General features: G+C 38.0%; 4 protein-coding genes across 9 annotated transcripts in view; 2 read left to right on the top strand and 2 right to left on the bottom strand.

Moving 5' to 3' along the window:
• LOC132797345 (neuroglian) overlaps positions 1–4250 on the bottom strand; it is a 50993-nt gene extending 46743 nt beyond the window's left edge. For 2 of the 4 annotated variants that reach the window (XM_060809065.1, XM_060809066.1), the window contains exon 1: positions 4118–4244. The gene's annotated coding sequence lies outside the window, so the exon portion shown is untranslated. Of the gene's footprint in view, positions 1–4117 lie in introns of all 4 variants that reach the window. The other 2 variants (XR_009633652.1, XR_009633651.1) reach the window with 2 other exon arrangements.
• A 1466-nt stretch (positions 4251–5716) lies between these two features.
• On the top strand, positions 5717–10441 carry LOC132796098 (uncharacterized). 3 transcript variants are annotated; one of them, XM_060807138.1, is made up of 5 exons: positions 5717–5838; positions 5897–6020; positions 6119–7756; positions 9263–9496; positions 10007–10441. In XM_060807138.1, the coding sequence occupies exons 1-5, from the start codon at positions 5816–5818 to the stop codon at positions 10139–10141; spliced, it is 2154 nt and encodes a 717-aa protein (XP_060663121.1). In that variant the 5' UTR covers positions 5717–5815; the 3' UTR covers positions 10142–10441. The 3 variants fall into 3 exon arrangements, with proteins under 3 accessions (XP_060663121.1, XP_060663123.1, XP_060663122.1); XM_060807140.1 differs by lacking the exon at positions 10007–10441 and having other exon boundaries at positions 9030–9406; XM_060807139.1 differs by lacking the exon at positions 10007–10441 and having other exon boundaries at positions 9027–9406.
• A 1091-nt stretch (positions 10442–11532) lies between these two features.
• On the bottom strand, positions 11533–12889 carry LOC132796577 (synaptobrevin homolog YKT6). Its single transcript, XM_060807796.1, has 2 exons — positions 12520–12889; positions 11533–12436 (listed from the first exon to the last, which is right to left on the bottom strand). The coding sequence occupies exons 1-2, from the start codon at positions 12642–12644 to the stop codon at positions 11962–11964; spliced, it is 600 nt and encodes a 199-aa protein (XP_060663779.1). The 5' UTR covers positions 12645–12889; the 3' UTR covers positions 11533–11961.
• A 580-nt stretch (positions 12890–13469) lies between these two features.
• The window catches only part of LOC132795935 (tyrosine-protein phosphatase non-receptor type 9), a 45468-nt gene continuing 43366 nt past the window's right edge, over positions 13470–15571 (top strand). Inside the window, exon 1 of the mRNA XM_060806902.1 lies at positions 13470–13622. Within this exon, the coding sequence (XP_060662885.1) occupies positions 13581–13622 (42 nt within the window). The 5' untranslated portion in view covers positions 13470–13580. The remainder of the gene's footprint in view (positions 13623–15571) is intronic.

The following is a 15571-nucleotide window of genomic DNA, read 5'->3' as shown; positions in this document are numbered from 1 at the left end:
CCGGCAAAAGGATTTGTGTGGGGTCAACGCTGCTTAAGGCGTGTCGAGCATGCAACAACAAAAAAGTAAGCGAAATGACATCATTACAACAACAACTACAACAACAACAAGAAACATTCAAACGGTGGCACACAGGACGTTCATTTTTTTTTTCGTTTTCGTTTGTGTGTCATTTCAAAGTGAACGCATTTTGTGCTGTTTGCTTCTTTGCTTTGCCTCTTTTTCGACGACAGTTTCTTAGCGTAGGAGAATGAGAATAGCTATGGAATGAGAGAGAGGTAGAGAGAATGCCGGTTTTGATGGCCGAAGAGTCGGCAAAAAATGACGCAATCATCGACGACGACGGCCAGCTGTTTGTTTGTGGCAAAAAACAAAAAAACCAAAAAATTCAGAAGCAGCGTGGAGAGCAAAAGATGCCAGACGAAAGATACAAATGTATCTGACAGATACGCCAAACGACGGCTACAAATAGCTTAGCTTTAGTTATAAAACATAAACATAGAAAACACACTTATTTGTGCTCAATTAAAGTATACGAAACAATTTGTTTTTATTTCATTTTTCGTTTTTATTTTTACTCAAGCGTTATTGTATTTATTTTTTGGGGCGTTTTCTTTTTTTGAATGCCACAGAAGAACAACATTAGCATAAATCAAGAAGAATTCGCAGATCGCAGATCGCACATCGATGATATCATATAATATAGAATTGTGTTTGCTTTTAAACGATTGCAGTGCTATGACTAATAAAGATCATAAGGAAGACGATCGATAACTGAAAGATCAGCATGGAAAGTTAAAATTACAGAGTATAGAGCTTTACATGATTGATTTTTTGTGAAACCAAATTAAAGCAAAGGCAGGAAATACAGTCATGAAAATAAAGGCAACAATGTCAAAAGTCGAATGACTAATGAAGATCATAACGAAGACGATCGATAACTAAAAGATCAGCATGGAAAGTTTCAATGCTTATGGCAGGTCAGTTAAAATTATAGAGTATAGAGCTTTACATGATGGATTTTTTGTGGAACCAAATGAAAGCAAAGGCAGGAAATACAGTCATGAAAATAATGTCAAAAGTCGAATGTCAAATGGCAAATAACAAATGACAATAAAAAAAATAAACGAGCCATGACCATTGAAATGAATATTGTATGCCAAATATGCGTAGAACTCTCTCTCTTTGTCTGTTGTAATTATATGGCCACTATATTCTTATATGTTTAACCATTAATTGGAGATCTGAAATTGAGGTTTCATGTGGTGTTATCGCGCTTTCAATTGAAGGTCGGCTCGTAATATAATTAAGTGCCATGAGGGCAGCAGTAAGTAATAATTTCTCAAGAAACTCGGTCAATTCAAGATATATTTGTGTACTTATATATTCTTACACAATTACTTTTATGTTTCACTCTATATATAAAACTCAATTTACAGCACAAAGCACAGCGATCATCAGCTGAAGAATTAACCCAATGCCAAGTGTAATTATTTCAGCCAGTCTAACAAAAAATATATATATATTATATATTAGCTTGCTCAATTGGACCAATCAAAAATTCACAAAAATTATCCACAATCTAATTTGAATTAAAAATGATGTTATACATTAAGAGTTAAGCTACAAACTGTCATAACTTTGGTATAACAGCTGTATAACAAAACCATCGCTTGATGAATCTCTCGCATTTTTTTTGCTCTTTATGTCTTTTCAATGATGATGTCATAAAAAATTGAGCACATCAAATACAACAAAATCAACAGCAACAACAACAACAACAAACGTGTTTGCCGCTTGAGACTCTGAATTCATAAATATTTATGAATGATATATATACTATGATATACTGATGTAGACAACACAAACATGTTTAACTATATGAGCAATTTTTTAGTACTCATAAATTAAAAAAAAAAAATTGTATTATTAGCCAAAAAAAATTCAAAACTGTATTAAACAAAAATTTAATAAACTGATCTTTACATTGTATTTTCAATTACCAATATATTTCTTTTATACCAAATATATTTTATACCAATCAATATTTTTTTTTATACCAAATTTTTAAGTTTTTCATTTTGGACTACCAATTAATTGTAAAATATTTGAAAATATTGAAAACTAATTAATTTATTGTAAACCCATATTTTTGTAATTTTTTTATTAAATTTAAAAATACTAAAAATAAAAAATTCATTATAAGTCGCGCTTTGATCAGTTGACATAACCCCAAAATTTGATCAACTCTTAATGCGAATGTATTTGTAGTAATGTAAAGATATGTATAAATATGTACATACATAATTGAGGCTATGCTTGTGACCCTCAATAAAACAAATGCTAGGCTAATTTTTGGGCGCTGCTGCTGCGACGTCAACGTCAGCGTCAGCGTCAGCTGCAAGCGTCGCTGGGGCGTAACGGGCGCGCAGTAGTGATGATGACGTCGTCGTCGTCTGTGATGACCGCATGGTTGGGTTGGGGAGGAGCGCAAAAGAAAATCAGCTTGAAATGTGTGTGTGTGTGTGGTTGTTGTTGTTTTTTACAATAAATAAACAACAGCAACAAGCAACAACAAACAATAGAAATTGAGCCGAGGCAGCGACGCTGACAGCGCTGATCTCTAGATCACTGTTGCTGCCTGATGTCGTCAGTCTGCAGTCACCAGCCCCACCTTACACTCACACACACATGCACAGACATACATCAGCACAATGAGCGCGAATTAAGGTTGTATGTGTGTGTGTGTGGCTACAATTGTATGCGTGTGTTATTTTCGTATTTGACAGCGGCTGCTACTTTTTTTCTAGCAAAACCCGTTTTGAGCCAACCAATACCAACAACAACAACTACAACAAAAATGTCTACCCAAGCTGTTTGTTAGAGATGCGAGAGCGAGCAAGAGAGAGAATGTGCATGAATTTTCTAATTACAAAAAAAAGAGTGTTGCAATGGGTTGTAAACTTACCTTAGAGAGCTCTACAAAATGTGTCCTTTGTGTATTGTTAGTGCAATTAGTTAATTAGCTAACTAAGAGCAACAAACTAACACAGGCAGCAACAGCAAACAACAACAACTGTAGCAAGTGTGTCTAAAACTCATACACACACACACATTTCAGCCAAAAAGAGACAAACAAAACACGCAGACACACACAGACACATTTAAGCCAATGCGTCACGACCAGGTAAGCAAGAGAGCGAAAGAGTACGAAGCTCAAACTCACTCAACTCGAACTAAGCATGTAACTCAACTCAACTCGATTCGAGTCGAGTTCGAGTTGAGTTGAGTCGCAACGGTGGCTTTATGTGTTTGCACGTATTGAACAGACACACACACAATCACACACGCACATAGACAGCTGCATACATATGCAAAGCATGAAAACTGCGCAAAGCTGTCGTGTCTTGGCTTTTTGACTCCGACTCAGTTTTTGACTCTTTTTCTGAGTGCGTTTGTAGTTGTGTGTATTTATGTGTGTGTGTGTTGTACAGCCAACTGAGCAAATAAACGTAAAGTTTAAAGCTTAATTATTTGAAGGTATTGTAGTTGTTGTTGTTGTCGCTTTCGCTGCTGCTCCAGTTGTTGTTGTCGCTGCTGCCGTTGTTCTTGCAATTGATGCTGGCATCCTACGCGTCGTCGTCGTCGTCGCTGCGTCGGTTCGTTGTTGTTGTTCCTGCTGCTGCTGCTGCTGTGTTGTTGTTCACTTGAATTTGCGCTCATTTTGTTTCATAGTAAATTGGCTATGTTGTTTAACTTAATTTTTTTCCTTTTTTGGGCGCGGTACCCGCTCAAACACAAACACAGACACACGCTCACACACAAACACATACGCTACATTTGCAACGGTTTTTCTAGCATTAACTTTTCATACAACAACAATTTACAAATTGGATGCTTTGCGCTTATTTGATTTTTTTTTTATTGATTCGAAGAGCATTGCAATTTTTTCTACATTTACTTGGCGTATGTATTTGTTTGTGGCAGCAAATTTTTTTTGAACAACAACAACAATTCTCTCACACACACACAGAGCACAAGAAAAAAAACGGTTGGAAACCAAGTAAAAATAAGACAAAAAAAAATTGATGTTGTATGCCAAAAAACTACTACTAACTGCACACGGGCGTCAGTCTCTCTCGCTCAGACCGGCGGCGCTGCTGCTGCTGATGCTGCTCTATACATACACACACAGGCAAAGCACAACCGCGCGCAACGAAAACAAAATGAAGACTGTTCTTGACCAGTGTGGCAGCGAGCCAGCAGCCCTCTTCAATTGGTTGGCAGCGCGGTCACACTAATTGCGCAATTGCCACACAGTGTGGCAGTAGCAGCATGAACTTGCTTCATTCGACTACTGTACTGCCACACTGTTGGTATTTTAGTATAATTTCGTTACTTTTCTGCTGTTAGTATTTCACTATATTACGTTACGGCTTATTTTAGTGGGAAAATTGTACGAATCGAACATAAATTTGGTTCTTTGATTAAAATCTATATCCAACTTTAGGTTTTCCTTCTTTAAATTGTTTTTAAATGGACTATTAATATTAAAGAACCGTTGTGCTTTAGTATATTATTTTGGAACTGATTGATATTTGTTAACGACCAGTATAAGGCCATACTGGCTGTCATTGAAAAGTCCCCGAAAAAGTGCGTAGCTGATTGTCAAAAAAATATGTGTTGTTGATTTCTTTTAACTACTTTTATTATAATATTTTGAATTAAATCTAATAAACAATACAGATAGTTAGAGAGCAGTAACAACTAATAAGGCCTGCAGTTATCCGTAGTTTTCAATGTTTAGTTAAGTAAAACAAAATGTTATTACTTAAAACGCCATCGCAATTAGATAGCCCTATGATGTTTGAATGAATCTGAAAGTTTGCCAAATTTCATGTCTTTAAATAATGTAATGTAATGTCTTTTGTAATGTTCATGAGTTACACCTGCTAATGATATCTAATAAAGTTTTATAAATATATCTTTTTAGTTTGACGAAATTCTTTATTTTCGATTTCTTTATAATCGATTACGAAACGTATTGCTAGATAAATGGAATATTAAGCTATTCACTAAACATAACTATGTCTAAATTACAATAAAATTTACTTATTGTCAATTAGATAGAATGTACATAAACAGAATATAAAAAAAAAACAAATGTATAAATTACACAATAAACAAATGTTATGAAAACTTGTTAATACGCTTAACATATTTTTCAATAGCCTCGAGCTTATTATACACCATATTAATTTTATTAGTATATATTTCTTTCTTAGAAAAACTAATTAATTCATCACCAATTAAATTTCTTATTATCAATTCAATTTCCATTGATGGTCACACAATTTAAATGTAACTGCCTTACGAACCAGTTCACCTGTCCACCTGAACAACTTTCTGAACTTGTTCAGCCGAGCGCAGTGGTGAGCGCGCAGACCGCCAGAGCTGCAAACCTGTGCGAATGCAAATTGAATTTAAAAAACCAAACAAGTTGGCAGTCGCTTACAAAACACTTGGCAAAAGCAAAGCGAGTGCCGCAAAACTTTTTAAGTTTCACTTAATTTTTGTTATTATCAATTTGTTTAGTTTATTTTTGTGAGTGTTATTAATTAGTTGGTGTTGTGCGCACAGCGCACATAACAAACGCAGTTGCATAGTTGCCATAGCAACACGACAAACAACAACAACATCGCCTGCTTTTCAATTTCGAGACTTTTGCTATTGTTTTTTTTTTTGAGTTTTTTGGTTTTGTTATTTTGAGTTTGAATTTGGGTTTGTGTTGGGGGCAAGAACAAAATTTCAAATTATGGATATGGAGAACGAAGCGAGGTAAGTGCCGAAGTTAACAAATTGCACAATAAAAATAATATTGAAAAAATACTTTTAGTTGGGCGATGGATCAGTTGCGTGCCGCAAATAAAGCAAGCGATGAAGGCAAATTTCTTGCGAAGCAACAACAACAATACGTGTCACAGTTTCGCATCGATGGACAGCCAATTTTGCCGCCACTCGTGAGTAGTATTAGTATTCGTATTTAATTGTATAAATCGAGGTGCGGCACCCAAAAACAACTCGAGCATAAAATAAACAACTGTTTTTTCCTTTTTAGATGACAGCGGACAGACGTCAGCAAATGTGGCAATTAAAGCAGCGCGCTTTGCAGCTGGAGGCCAAGTACAAGCAGCAGGCGCAGTGCGACACAAGCAGCAGCAGCAACACGAGCAGCATGAGCACCGTGCAACGCATCTTGCCACAGCAGCAACGTTTGCAACAGACGCCAACTTATATCTATGACAGCACACAACAGGATGCGTTGCTTGAGACGCCACGGAGCAGGCCACAAACGTTGCAGCTGAAGAGTGGCAGCAGCAATAGCAGCAACAACAGCTGTGGCAGCAACAAGAACTGTGGCAGCAACACGAACTGTGGCATTCCCAGCATTTGCGTGAATCCGCCAACGCCACTCGAACCCAATCCCAGTCTCAGTCTGAGTCCCAGTGCCAATGCCAGTCGGTTGCAGCTTGGCCACACACGTCGCAAGCTGAACAATATTACGAGTCGCATCATGCGCTTTGAGCGTCAGACGGACAACGAAGCGTTGCCGTTGCAAGTGCTGTGGCAGGACAAACGCATGCTGCGCTCCAGCACAAGTCCGGCGCTGTTGCTGCCACAACCCGAAGCCAGTGGGCAGCAAATGCAACGTTCGCGCTCCTTTACGCTGGACGAACCATCGCCAGCGCTTTTGGCGCACATGCAACGCGTGGGGCAACAGCAAATGGAGCAGGAGCAACAGCAACAACAGCAACAGCAAGCGGCAACAACTGTGACAGCAACATCGCCACGCAATCCACGCCTGGTGCATGCCACACAAAGTTTGGCGCACCTGCGACGCGACACCATCGAATCGAAGGCGAAGCAAGTGCAACGCAGTGCCAGCAGCAGCCTCGTCTCTGCCACAACAGCAACATCGCGACGCTGCGGCGGCAACAGTCCGCAACGATCGCTGCAACAGCAGCAACAATATCTCAAGCAGCTGCTGCAACGCGCTCTCCACGAGGCAGACGATGTGTGCGACGAGCAGTCGCAACAGGAGCGCAAACACTTGACGCTGGCCAAGCGTCAGATGTTCAAGGACATTAAGCTGGCGCATCGCGATCGCTTCCAGCAGCTGGTCCAATATCAGCACGAGGAGCAGCGACGCATGCAGGCGGAATTCGATCGTCAGCAAAAGTTTCTCATCGAACAGATTTGCGCCGACATCAATGTCGCCGTCTATGCCAATGCATCCACAAGCCCACAAGCTGCGACGACGGCAGCTTCATCCCTGGCTGCTCCCACATCCTCGGCCTCGGCGTGCACAAGCACCGCTGATCTGTCGCCCAATTGCACATCGACAGCAAGGAAGCGACTCTTCGATGGCGCCGACACTGAATCCGATGTGCCATCGGAGATGCTGCCCCTGGACAGCGTTGCCACAACCAAGTCGCAACCTACAGCAAATCACAACAACAGCAACAACAACAGCAGCAACAGTAGCGTAAGCAACAAAAGCAAATTGAAGAAGTCGCAACAGCTGCAGCAGCAACGCAAGCTGTCGAGTCCAGTGCCCAAGACGCCGCCAGCGAGAAGAGTCATCAACAAGACAACGACATCATCGGTGGGCAGAACAAAGCCTCAGCAGCAGCAGCAGACGACGACGACGTCGCTCTCAAAGACGCGTCGCGCAGCGTCGCCAAGTCGTCAGTCGGTAAGCATCAAAAATACGCATTGCTCGCTCTATTTCTCTCTCTCTCTTTCATTCTAAGTAGCTATCTCCCTCACACACACTATCTCCCTTCTTTTCTGCCTGTTGCTATCTCTCTTTCTATGTGACCACATTTGTTTCAGCGGTGCCAAAACTGTACCAACTCTTATGTACTGCTCACAAAACTGTAACTAGACGGATAATACAACAGTGCTGCCTAAACTACAGTGCTATCAAAACTGTACAAAGACTGACTTGTGCGCGCAGTGCTATCAAAACTGCATACGTATTAAACCTGCCAGCGATCAAAACTTTGGTACAGTGCTGCCTAAACCCGTTCCATGAAGTGCTGCCTTTTTAACGTCAGCAATATTTCTCTTCCAGTCGTCAATACTGTCATTACGTATAAAGCCAGGTTGCATCGTTAATACAGTGTTATTAAAACTATTAAGGCTTCCAAGCGATCATAATGTTGATACAGTGCTGCCTAAACTATATGAAGCCTGGTCGTAAATATACATAGTGCTACCAAAACTGTACAAAGACTGGCTTGTTACTTGTGAGCACAGTGCTATCAAAACTATTAAGCTTGCCAGCGATCACAGGGTTCGTGCAGTGCTTATAAAACTATACAAATCCTGGTTGCGTCGTTAATACAGTACTGCCAAAACTGCACAGTGATGTCAAAACTGTTCAGCATACCCGCTATTAAAAACTTGCTGCAGTGCTTATGAAACTGTAAAAAGGAGTGTTGCTTTCTTAACATTAATACAGTGCATAAAAAATTAATTCTGTCGTTACCTAATCGTTATGCTAATAATTGGATCAGTGCTACTAAAACTGTAGCAAGACGTGTCTTATCTTTGCCATACAAGTTTTTTACACTTGATCATTTTTACAGTGCAACCAAAACTATTCATTAAAACAATGCTTATATTTTTGTTTAAATTAAATTTGAAGCTGTTCATACATTTTAGACACTTTTAGCAACATGTTTTTGTTCCAAAATGCAAAAGCACATAGAAAAATACAGTAGCTTGTATTAAAGACTTATTATTTTACATTCCCAATTGAGGCAGTTAAGTGAGATATGCGATTTGGTATACTTTTGGTACATTTATATATCAAACTTTATTTTCCTCTCTCTCTCTCTCTCTCTCTCTCTCTCTCTGTGCACCTAACTCTGTAACCCTGTATCTAACTTTCTCGCTCTCTTTCTTTGCTCTAACTCTCTGTCTCTCTCTTCTTGCAACTGGCTGTTAATCTTCTTAAGCAGCGTTTTGTGGCCAAGAAGTAATCGCAGCCAAGCAAATGCCTTAAAGTGCCTTAAGATTGACCAAATTCCTTCAGTGGACAATCAAATCAAATACTAACTAACTAAGCACATGTTTTCTAAAGTGTGGCACTAAAGCGAGATCGCTAGACAAACTGCCGCAACTAACTTAAATTACTAACCCAACAAAAACAAACGTCCCGCATGCTAATCGTGAGTTGCATTGCCGCTCTTAGCTGCCAACAGCAGCATCTCAACAGCGTCGTGAGGAGGCTGCAACGTTGCTTTGTGCCGTAACACGAGGATTCCTGGTGCGTCGTCTGTTCCGGACTGAGCAAGTGCAGAGGATTGTGCAAACCATACGCGACACTCTCATCTTTGTGCTCAATCTGCACATGGAGACGACGATTGGTGGCATCGATCAGGAGGAGCCAGCCAACATACGCCTCAAAGCACGATTGCTGCAGCAGGTAATTTCAATTTGATGACTTTACACCCACATCTCGCTTAACGGCCACAGTGGATTTACCAGCAAATGATCAAATTATCTCACTTAACAGTCATCTTAAAATGAACACAGAAAATGCATAGAAATAAGAAAATGTAATATCTCACTTAGCGGCCTATTTGTTTGTTTTCATTGATGGCCGTTAAGCGAGTTAATTTTAGATAAGCAATTCAAAAATCAACTAAAGGCAATGATGACAGTCATCTTAATTTAAAATGAACACAGAAAATGCATAGAAATAATAAAAAAGAATATCTCACTTAGCGGCCTATTTGTTTGTTTTCATTTATGGCCGTTAAGCGAGTTAATTTTAGATTGTGCAATTCAAAAATCAACTAAAGGCAATGTATAAATGTCGTCAAATGTTATTTGCTGCCTGTTTTTGCGCTTCCCTATTGTGGCCGTTAAGCGAGATATAGCTATAAAATGAAATTTCCGATTGCAATTGAAATGTTTACCCATTCTTATGCAGCTTTGCTCGGCCAGTCGCACGCTGCACTTGATTTTCTTCCAGACGAGCATCAAGGAACGCATGGAGATCATTGCGCGGGATCGCAAACGCATCAAGACCAAGTTGATGGCCCTTCATGTTAAGCAACGTCACTAAACAACAACAACAACACAGATTCGCCCAGCCAATTGCCTGCCCCAATTTACTCAATTCAATCACAATAATAAAACGAAACAAACAAAAAAATAACTAAAAATAGCAAAGATTTCATATTTTATAATTCACAAACGAAAAAAATATCGTAACCAGAAATGATTCCCAAATTAAAGAAGCACTTGCAATTGGATTTAACTATATATATTTATTTTTTTCTTTTTTTTTGTTGGTTTGTTTAATTATTAACAAATTAAATAGGAATTAGTAATACAAAAAAAAACAACTGACAAATTTGTAACAGGTTTTGCAATTAAATCTCAACACCAAAAACGTTTCGAAAACTTTGAAAATAAAATGTTTCAACTTTAACAAATTGGAATAAATTTTGCTTGTAAAATATATTTGAAATATATTTCAAAAGCAAGTTTCATTCAAATTAATTTCAACACTTCGCTTTATTTTCTACTTTGTTTATAACATTTGTTTTGTTTCTGCATCTTTCGACATAATTCTTGTTATAATCGGCAACAATTCTAAAATTTTTTGAAAATCAATAAATTAACTGTTTTTTTTCCTAACAAAAAACATTTGTTTTTTTTTCCATTTATTTAGTGCAACATTTTTTTTTTTAAATATTGTAAAAATATAAGAAAATTGTTTGCATTAAACCTGTTAATATAATATAGTAGAAACATATCTTAAGTCAAAGAAATTTGCAAACAATATTTAATTATAGAATAAAAAACCTTTTTTTTATCACAAGTTTACCTAAAAGAACATTTTTTCGCTTTATATTTCAATTTACACCATAAAACATTAAAAAATGTATTTAAATAAATGATAAAAATGTAAAGTAATCAGATTTGAATTTATTTTTTGAAGCAAAAATTAACTGATTCGCTTTATAACTTAATTCAAATAACATTTTTATTTAAAATTTCTGTGTCACATTTCCCTTTATTTTTAATGCATGTTTAAGAAATATATTCCAAATATATTATAAGATCAAATTGTTTCCATATTTTTTTTGAATTGAATAAATTAACTATTTTTCCTCGCAATTGAATACAAACGAAAATGGATTTCATTTTTTGTTATTTATTTCATTTATTAATTCTTTTTTTTGTTTTTTTGGCATAATACTTGTTTATTATTTAGCCCATAGATGGCGCCTCTTGAGTATTCGGCAGTTATGGGATTCCTTTGATGTACATGCAAAACAAACTCACACACACACACAGTTGTTGTGGGTAGCAGATACAAAAGACAAAAGCTAGCTAAGAGATGGATGAGCAGACACGCAGACACACACACACACAGAACCACATACAAATAGACAGGCAGCAGAGTAAAAATATGTATGTAGAAAGGAGATATAAGACACATAGACATAGAGACATGGCGTGGAGCACGCACACACACACACTTATACAGTATAGTATATTATTATAATTGGTATTGGTATAAATTACATGTGTGTGTAATAATAATAATAATAATAACATTAACACTATATCGCTGCTGCTGCTGCTGCTACTGCCAGTTAGTTGAAACGGGTAACGGGAACGTGATTTGCCTATGTATGGGTAGCACACGCACACACACACATTTACAGATACATACATCCATATACAAATCGTATAGTATGTATATATATATATAGTAAATATATAAAATTAATTCATTAATTGTTATAAAAAGCTTCCTCTTTTTCTTTTTCTTTGTTTTATAAGTTGGTGTTGTTTATGGTGTTTTACTGTTCTTCATCTACTTCTTCTTCATCATCATCATCATCTTCTTGTTCTACTAAATGTGTTAACTTAAGAGAAGCTGCAACATGAATTCGTCTTTTTCGCTGTCTTATAGAACGCCTTGCTCTGCATGGACAATTGTTCCGATTTATAGACCATATCCTCCAAATTCTCGCCACGTTTTAGCACCGCTTCAATTGTATTCTTCAGGATGATTTTCGTCTCATCCAAATCCGTTTGCATTTTCAGTAGCGGATCCGCTTCCTTGGGATCCTGATAGCGTGTCAAAAACGCTGGCAATGCATCGAACGGAATTTGTGCCTCCGAACCATTTGGCCACAATCCTGCCGGCACTTTCGCTGTGAAATCATCAAGGATCTTGGTGATCAAGGTGTGCGCAACACGCTGAGGATATTCATGATCGGCGATCAGGACACCGGCCAAATTATCGGCCCGCACATAAACGTGGCACATGTAAGCATCCTGTTTCACTGATTGCCTCAGCGCCGGCTGCGTGCGTTCCACAATTGTCCTTGAAGCGAAACTAACAACAACAAAAACAACAATATGTCAGCTGATTAGCAACGCAGGTCGAGGGTCAAGGGGGAGGGTCAAATGATTACTCACGTCATAAACTCGTTGACAGTGCCACGTTGGAAAAAGGGAAAGGACTGCAGATCCGAGGTGGTCTTCAACAGGCGTGCTTCGGTCGCACCTTTGAAGAAAACGCTCAAGCTGAAAACTCTCACCATATTTTCACTTTTCTTTTCGCTTTTGCTGCGGGTTGTCGAATTTTATGTTTTGCGTTTGCGTTTTTCTTAGCTTGTTGCTTGTTTTGTTTATGTTTTGTATTTTTGCTTGGCCAGAGGTGGGTTCAAGTTAAGGCGCACACTTGTTGTTGTTGTCGTGTTGATAGCGAATTGTCAATTTGTGACACCAAAAAAAAATTTGTATGATTTGTTTTAATTCGCTTGCTGTGTGTATGAGAAAGTATATGCGAGTGTGCGTATTCCAGAGTGACCGTTATCTAGAATTTCCAAAATAGTACAATATACAAAATATACCAAACTTTGCGTGTTTGCGGCATTGTACAACACTTAAACAACGGTGTCTGCTGTTTTGTTGGCGCTCTGTTGACAATAAGGAATTCGTAAGTTGATTCAGTGACAATAAGAGGAAACATCAAGAAAGCTATAGTTAAGTGTGAACAAGTTACTTATTTGGGATGCATTTAAAAGCCCAAGCGCTTTCAAGGAATTTTTTAATTAGAATTATCTTATAAATTACCCTCTACACCCAAATAGAATTGATCATTAAAAGTAATTTACAAATCAACAAAAAGTCCTATAAAATGTGGAATGTGAATTGGTCGATGTTATCATATTTTGCATTGCCATATTGCTGACACCCTGATCGAACATTTTGAATTTTAAAGTGCCGCCGAGCACTTTTCCACATTCCATATAATTTGTAATATTTGCCAACTATATGTGACCATATATGTGCGAACAATTTTTGTAATTTGAAGTATTGGAATGTGGGCTTGTACGTTTTATCGATAACACTAGTGCTTTGGAGCCCACAGCCAACTTCGCGTAGTTGATGTGGTCATTCGCAGCCAACTTTGCGCGCAAAACAGCTGTTTATGTGGTGAAAACGAATCAGCGATACTGTTTCACATTCGTAAAATGGCGTCGGAGGTAGCGGTTGAACAACAAGACCAAGAATTTGTAAGTGCATAAACAAAGAATATATATATTATTTTTTTTTTGTAACCAATTGGGTACACACAATATGTTGTTAACTCACCCAAAATGACACACGCCCAAAAATATTGTGCAAATTGATGAGTGTTGTGTGTGCAGTGCTGTGTTAAAAGCACAACAAAACTACAAAAAAATTGCGTGCGTGTTTCTCTCCACTGTATATGTGTGTGTATGTGTGGGTGTGCGTGCACATGTTGTTCATGTGTGTGTGTGAATGTATTGGTATTGTGTTTGTGTATGTTGCAAAAGCTGTTGCGGTATTCGGCTCTTGCAAAAATTAAAAAGACAAAAACATGCAAGCTTTGTGCACATTACAGATTAATAAATATAAGCACGTGCTGCTTACAAATAAAACAACAACAATGGCAGTGCCGCTTCTGTGCGACGTAATCTAAATAAATTCCAATACAGTTCCTATCGGTGTTATCAGACAATAACAACACAGCCAAAAAACAACAACAACAAGCATGGGGAAGTGGAAGCTTCTTTGCAAGTGTATGTGTGAGTGTATTTATGTATTTTGTGTAGCAAGTGGTTGCAACAACAAAATGTTTCATGCTCATTCTTTTAAGCTTGCGAGAGTGAGAGAGACCGAGCAAGCGAGAGCCTCTCTTGCCGTGTGTTGGCTCTCTCTCTTGCTCTCTGTCAGTTGTTTTTATTATCGCAGTTAATTTCTTGTGCATTTAGTAGGGAAAGTGATTTCCGTTTGCTCTGCTTCTTCATGTCACTGCTGCATTTCACAGTGCTTGCCAAACTGTGTGTTTGTGCCTATGCGTGTGTGTGTGTGTGTGTGTGTGCGTGTTGACCGCACAAAACCTGTTTGCATAGTTAGAAAAGTGCAAATTCATAAAGATCGTTTGTCCCGATCGCACTTGCACGATTCTGGCTCTCTCGGCAACTGTGCCAAATTACTGAACTCTGCTGCGCCAGTGTTGCCTCATCTCGTCACAAATTCTCGGAGACTTCTTCCCTTCCAGCTGACGCAAAAGTTCATTGCTTGGTACGGATCGCAGACGATAGAGGGGGGTAATGTGCAGTAGTGTGAAGCTGACCTTGCATGAAATTCCAATAAGCACACAAGCAAACAAACACACGCGCAGACAATCGTTTTATAGTTGTGCATTTAATAATGCGCATTTATTTATTTATTTATGATTTACTTATTTACATCCATTCTCAGTTCTGTCGTTGTTCAATTTGATTCACTTTTCGTTCGAATTTTTTGTGTTGCCAAAGTCGAAGCCGAAGCTGTTGTTGAATTTCCCCAGGAAAACACTCAACAGTTGCCACAATAATTTTCATCCACTTATTGCTAAATTTTTGTTTAGAGCTCATTTGAAATTCATTCAACTCATTCATTAGCTGGCTCGCGCACAATTTGTTTATAAACTCATCAACTTTATGAATCGATTCACTGTCACGATTCCGGTTCATTTAGTTCCGCTCAAATGTTTGATCGATCGCAAATGGAACGAGTTTATTTTTACTTGAATGACAATTAACGTTGCCAGCTTGTTCTGCTTATCTTTATCATCTATATCTTTGTCACTTAGCCTGATAATGATAATTGGCGTGAATTTACGATTTCATACAGCTTAAAGTCGATTAAAAGCAGGAAGTTTAACGATTACACATTTGTATGACAAAACGTTAAAAATAAGAGAGATGTCTGCTTGAAAGAAATATTGTTCGACAATACTTATCTGAAATCTAGTTTACACTTGATGCAATTATTCAAATTGTTGATTCATAGCTCCTATAAATTAATTAACTTCTAATTGTAATACCACGATTACTCACTTGAACAGTCATTTCTAGTTCATTTAGGTTTATGCCCTGAAACTGTCACGACTTAATAATAAATAAATAATTTCATTTATTCTGAATTAATCCAAAACGCCCTTTGCTCTTAT

This window comes from Drosophila nasuta, chromosome X, assembly GCF_023558535.2.
Source record: "Drosophila nasuta strain 15112-1781.00 chromosome X, ASM2355853v1, whole genome shotgun sequence".
Classification (NCBI taxonomy): Eukaryota; Metazoa; Arthropoda; class Insecta; order Diptera; family Drosophilidae; genus Drosophila; species Drosophila nasuta.
The sequence above is the reverse complement of the archived record's forward strand: the minus strand, read 5'-3'. Positions and strand labels throughout refer to the sequence as shown.

Coding starts and splice junctions, on each gene's coding strand:
- LOC132796098 (XM_060807138.1), top strand. CDS start 5,816: ATGGATATGGAGAACGAAGCGAG. Junction 6,021..6,118: donor AGCCAATTTTGCCGCCACTC/GTGAGTAGTATT, acceptor TTTCCTTTTTAG/ATGACAGCGGACAGACGTCA. Junction 9,497..10,006: donor AAGCACGATTGCTGCAGCAG/GTAATTTCAATT, acceptor ATTCTTATGCAG/CTTTGCTCGGCCAGTCGCAC.
- LOC132796577 (XM_060807796.1), bottom strand. CDS start 12,644: ATGGTGAGAGTTTTCAGCTTGAGCGTTTTCTTCAAAGGTGCGACCGAA. Junction 12,437..12,519: donor ACTGTCAACGAGTTTATGAC/GTGAGTAATCAT, acceptor TGTTGTTGTTAG/TTTCGCTTCAAGGACAATTG.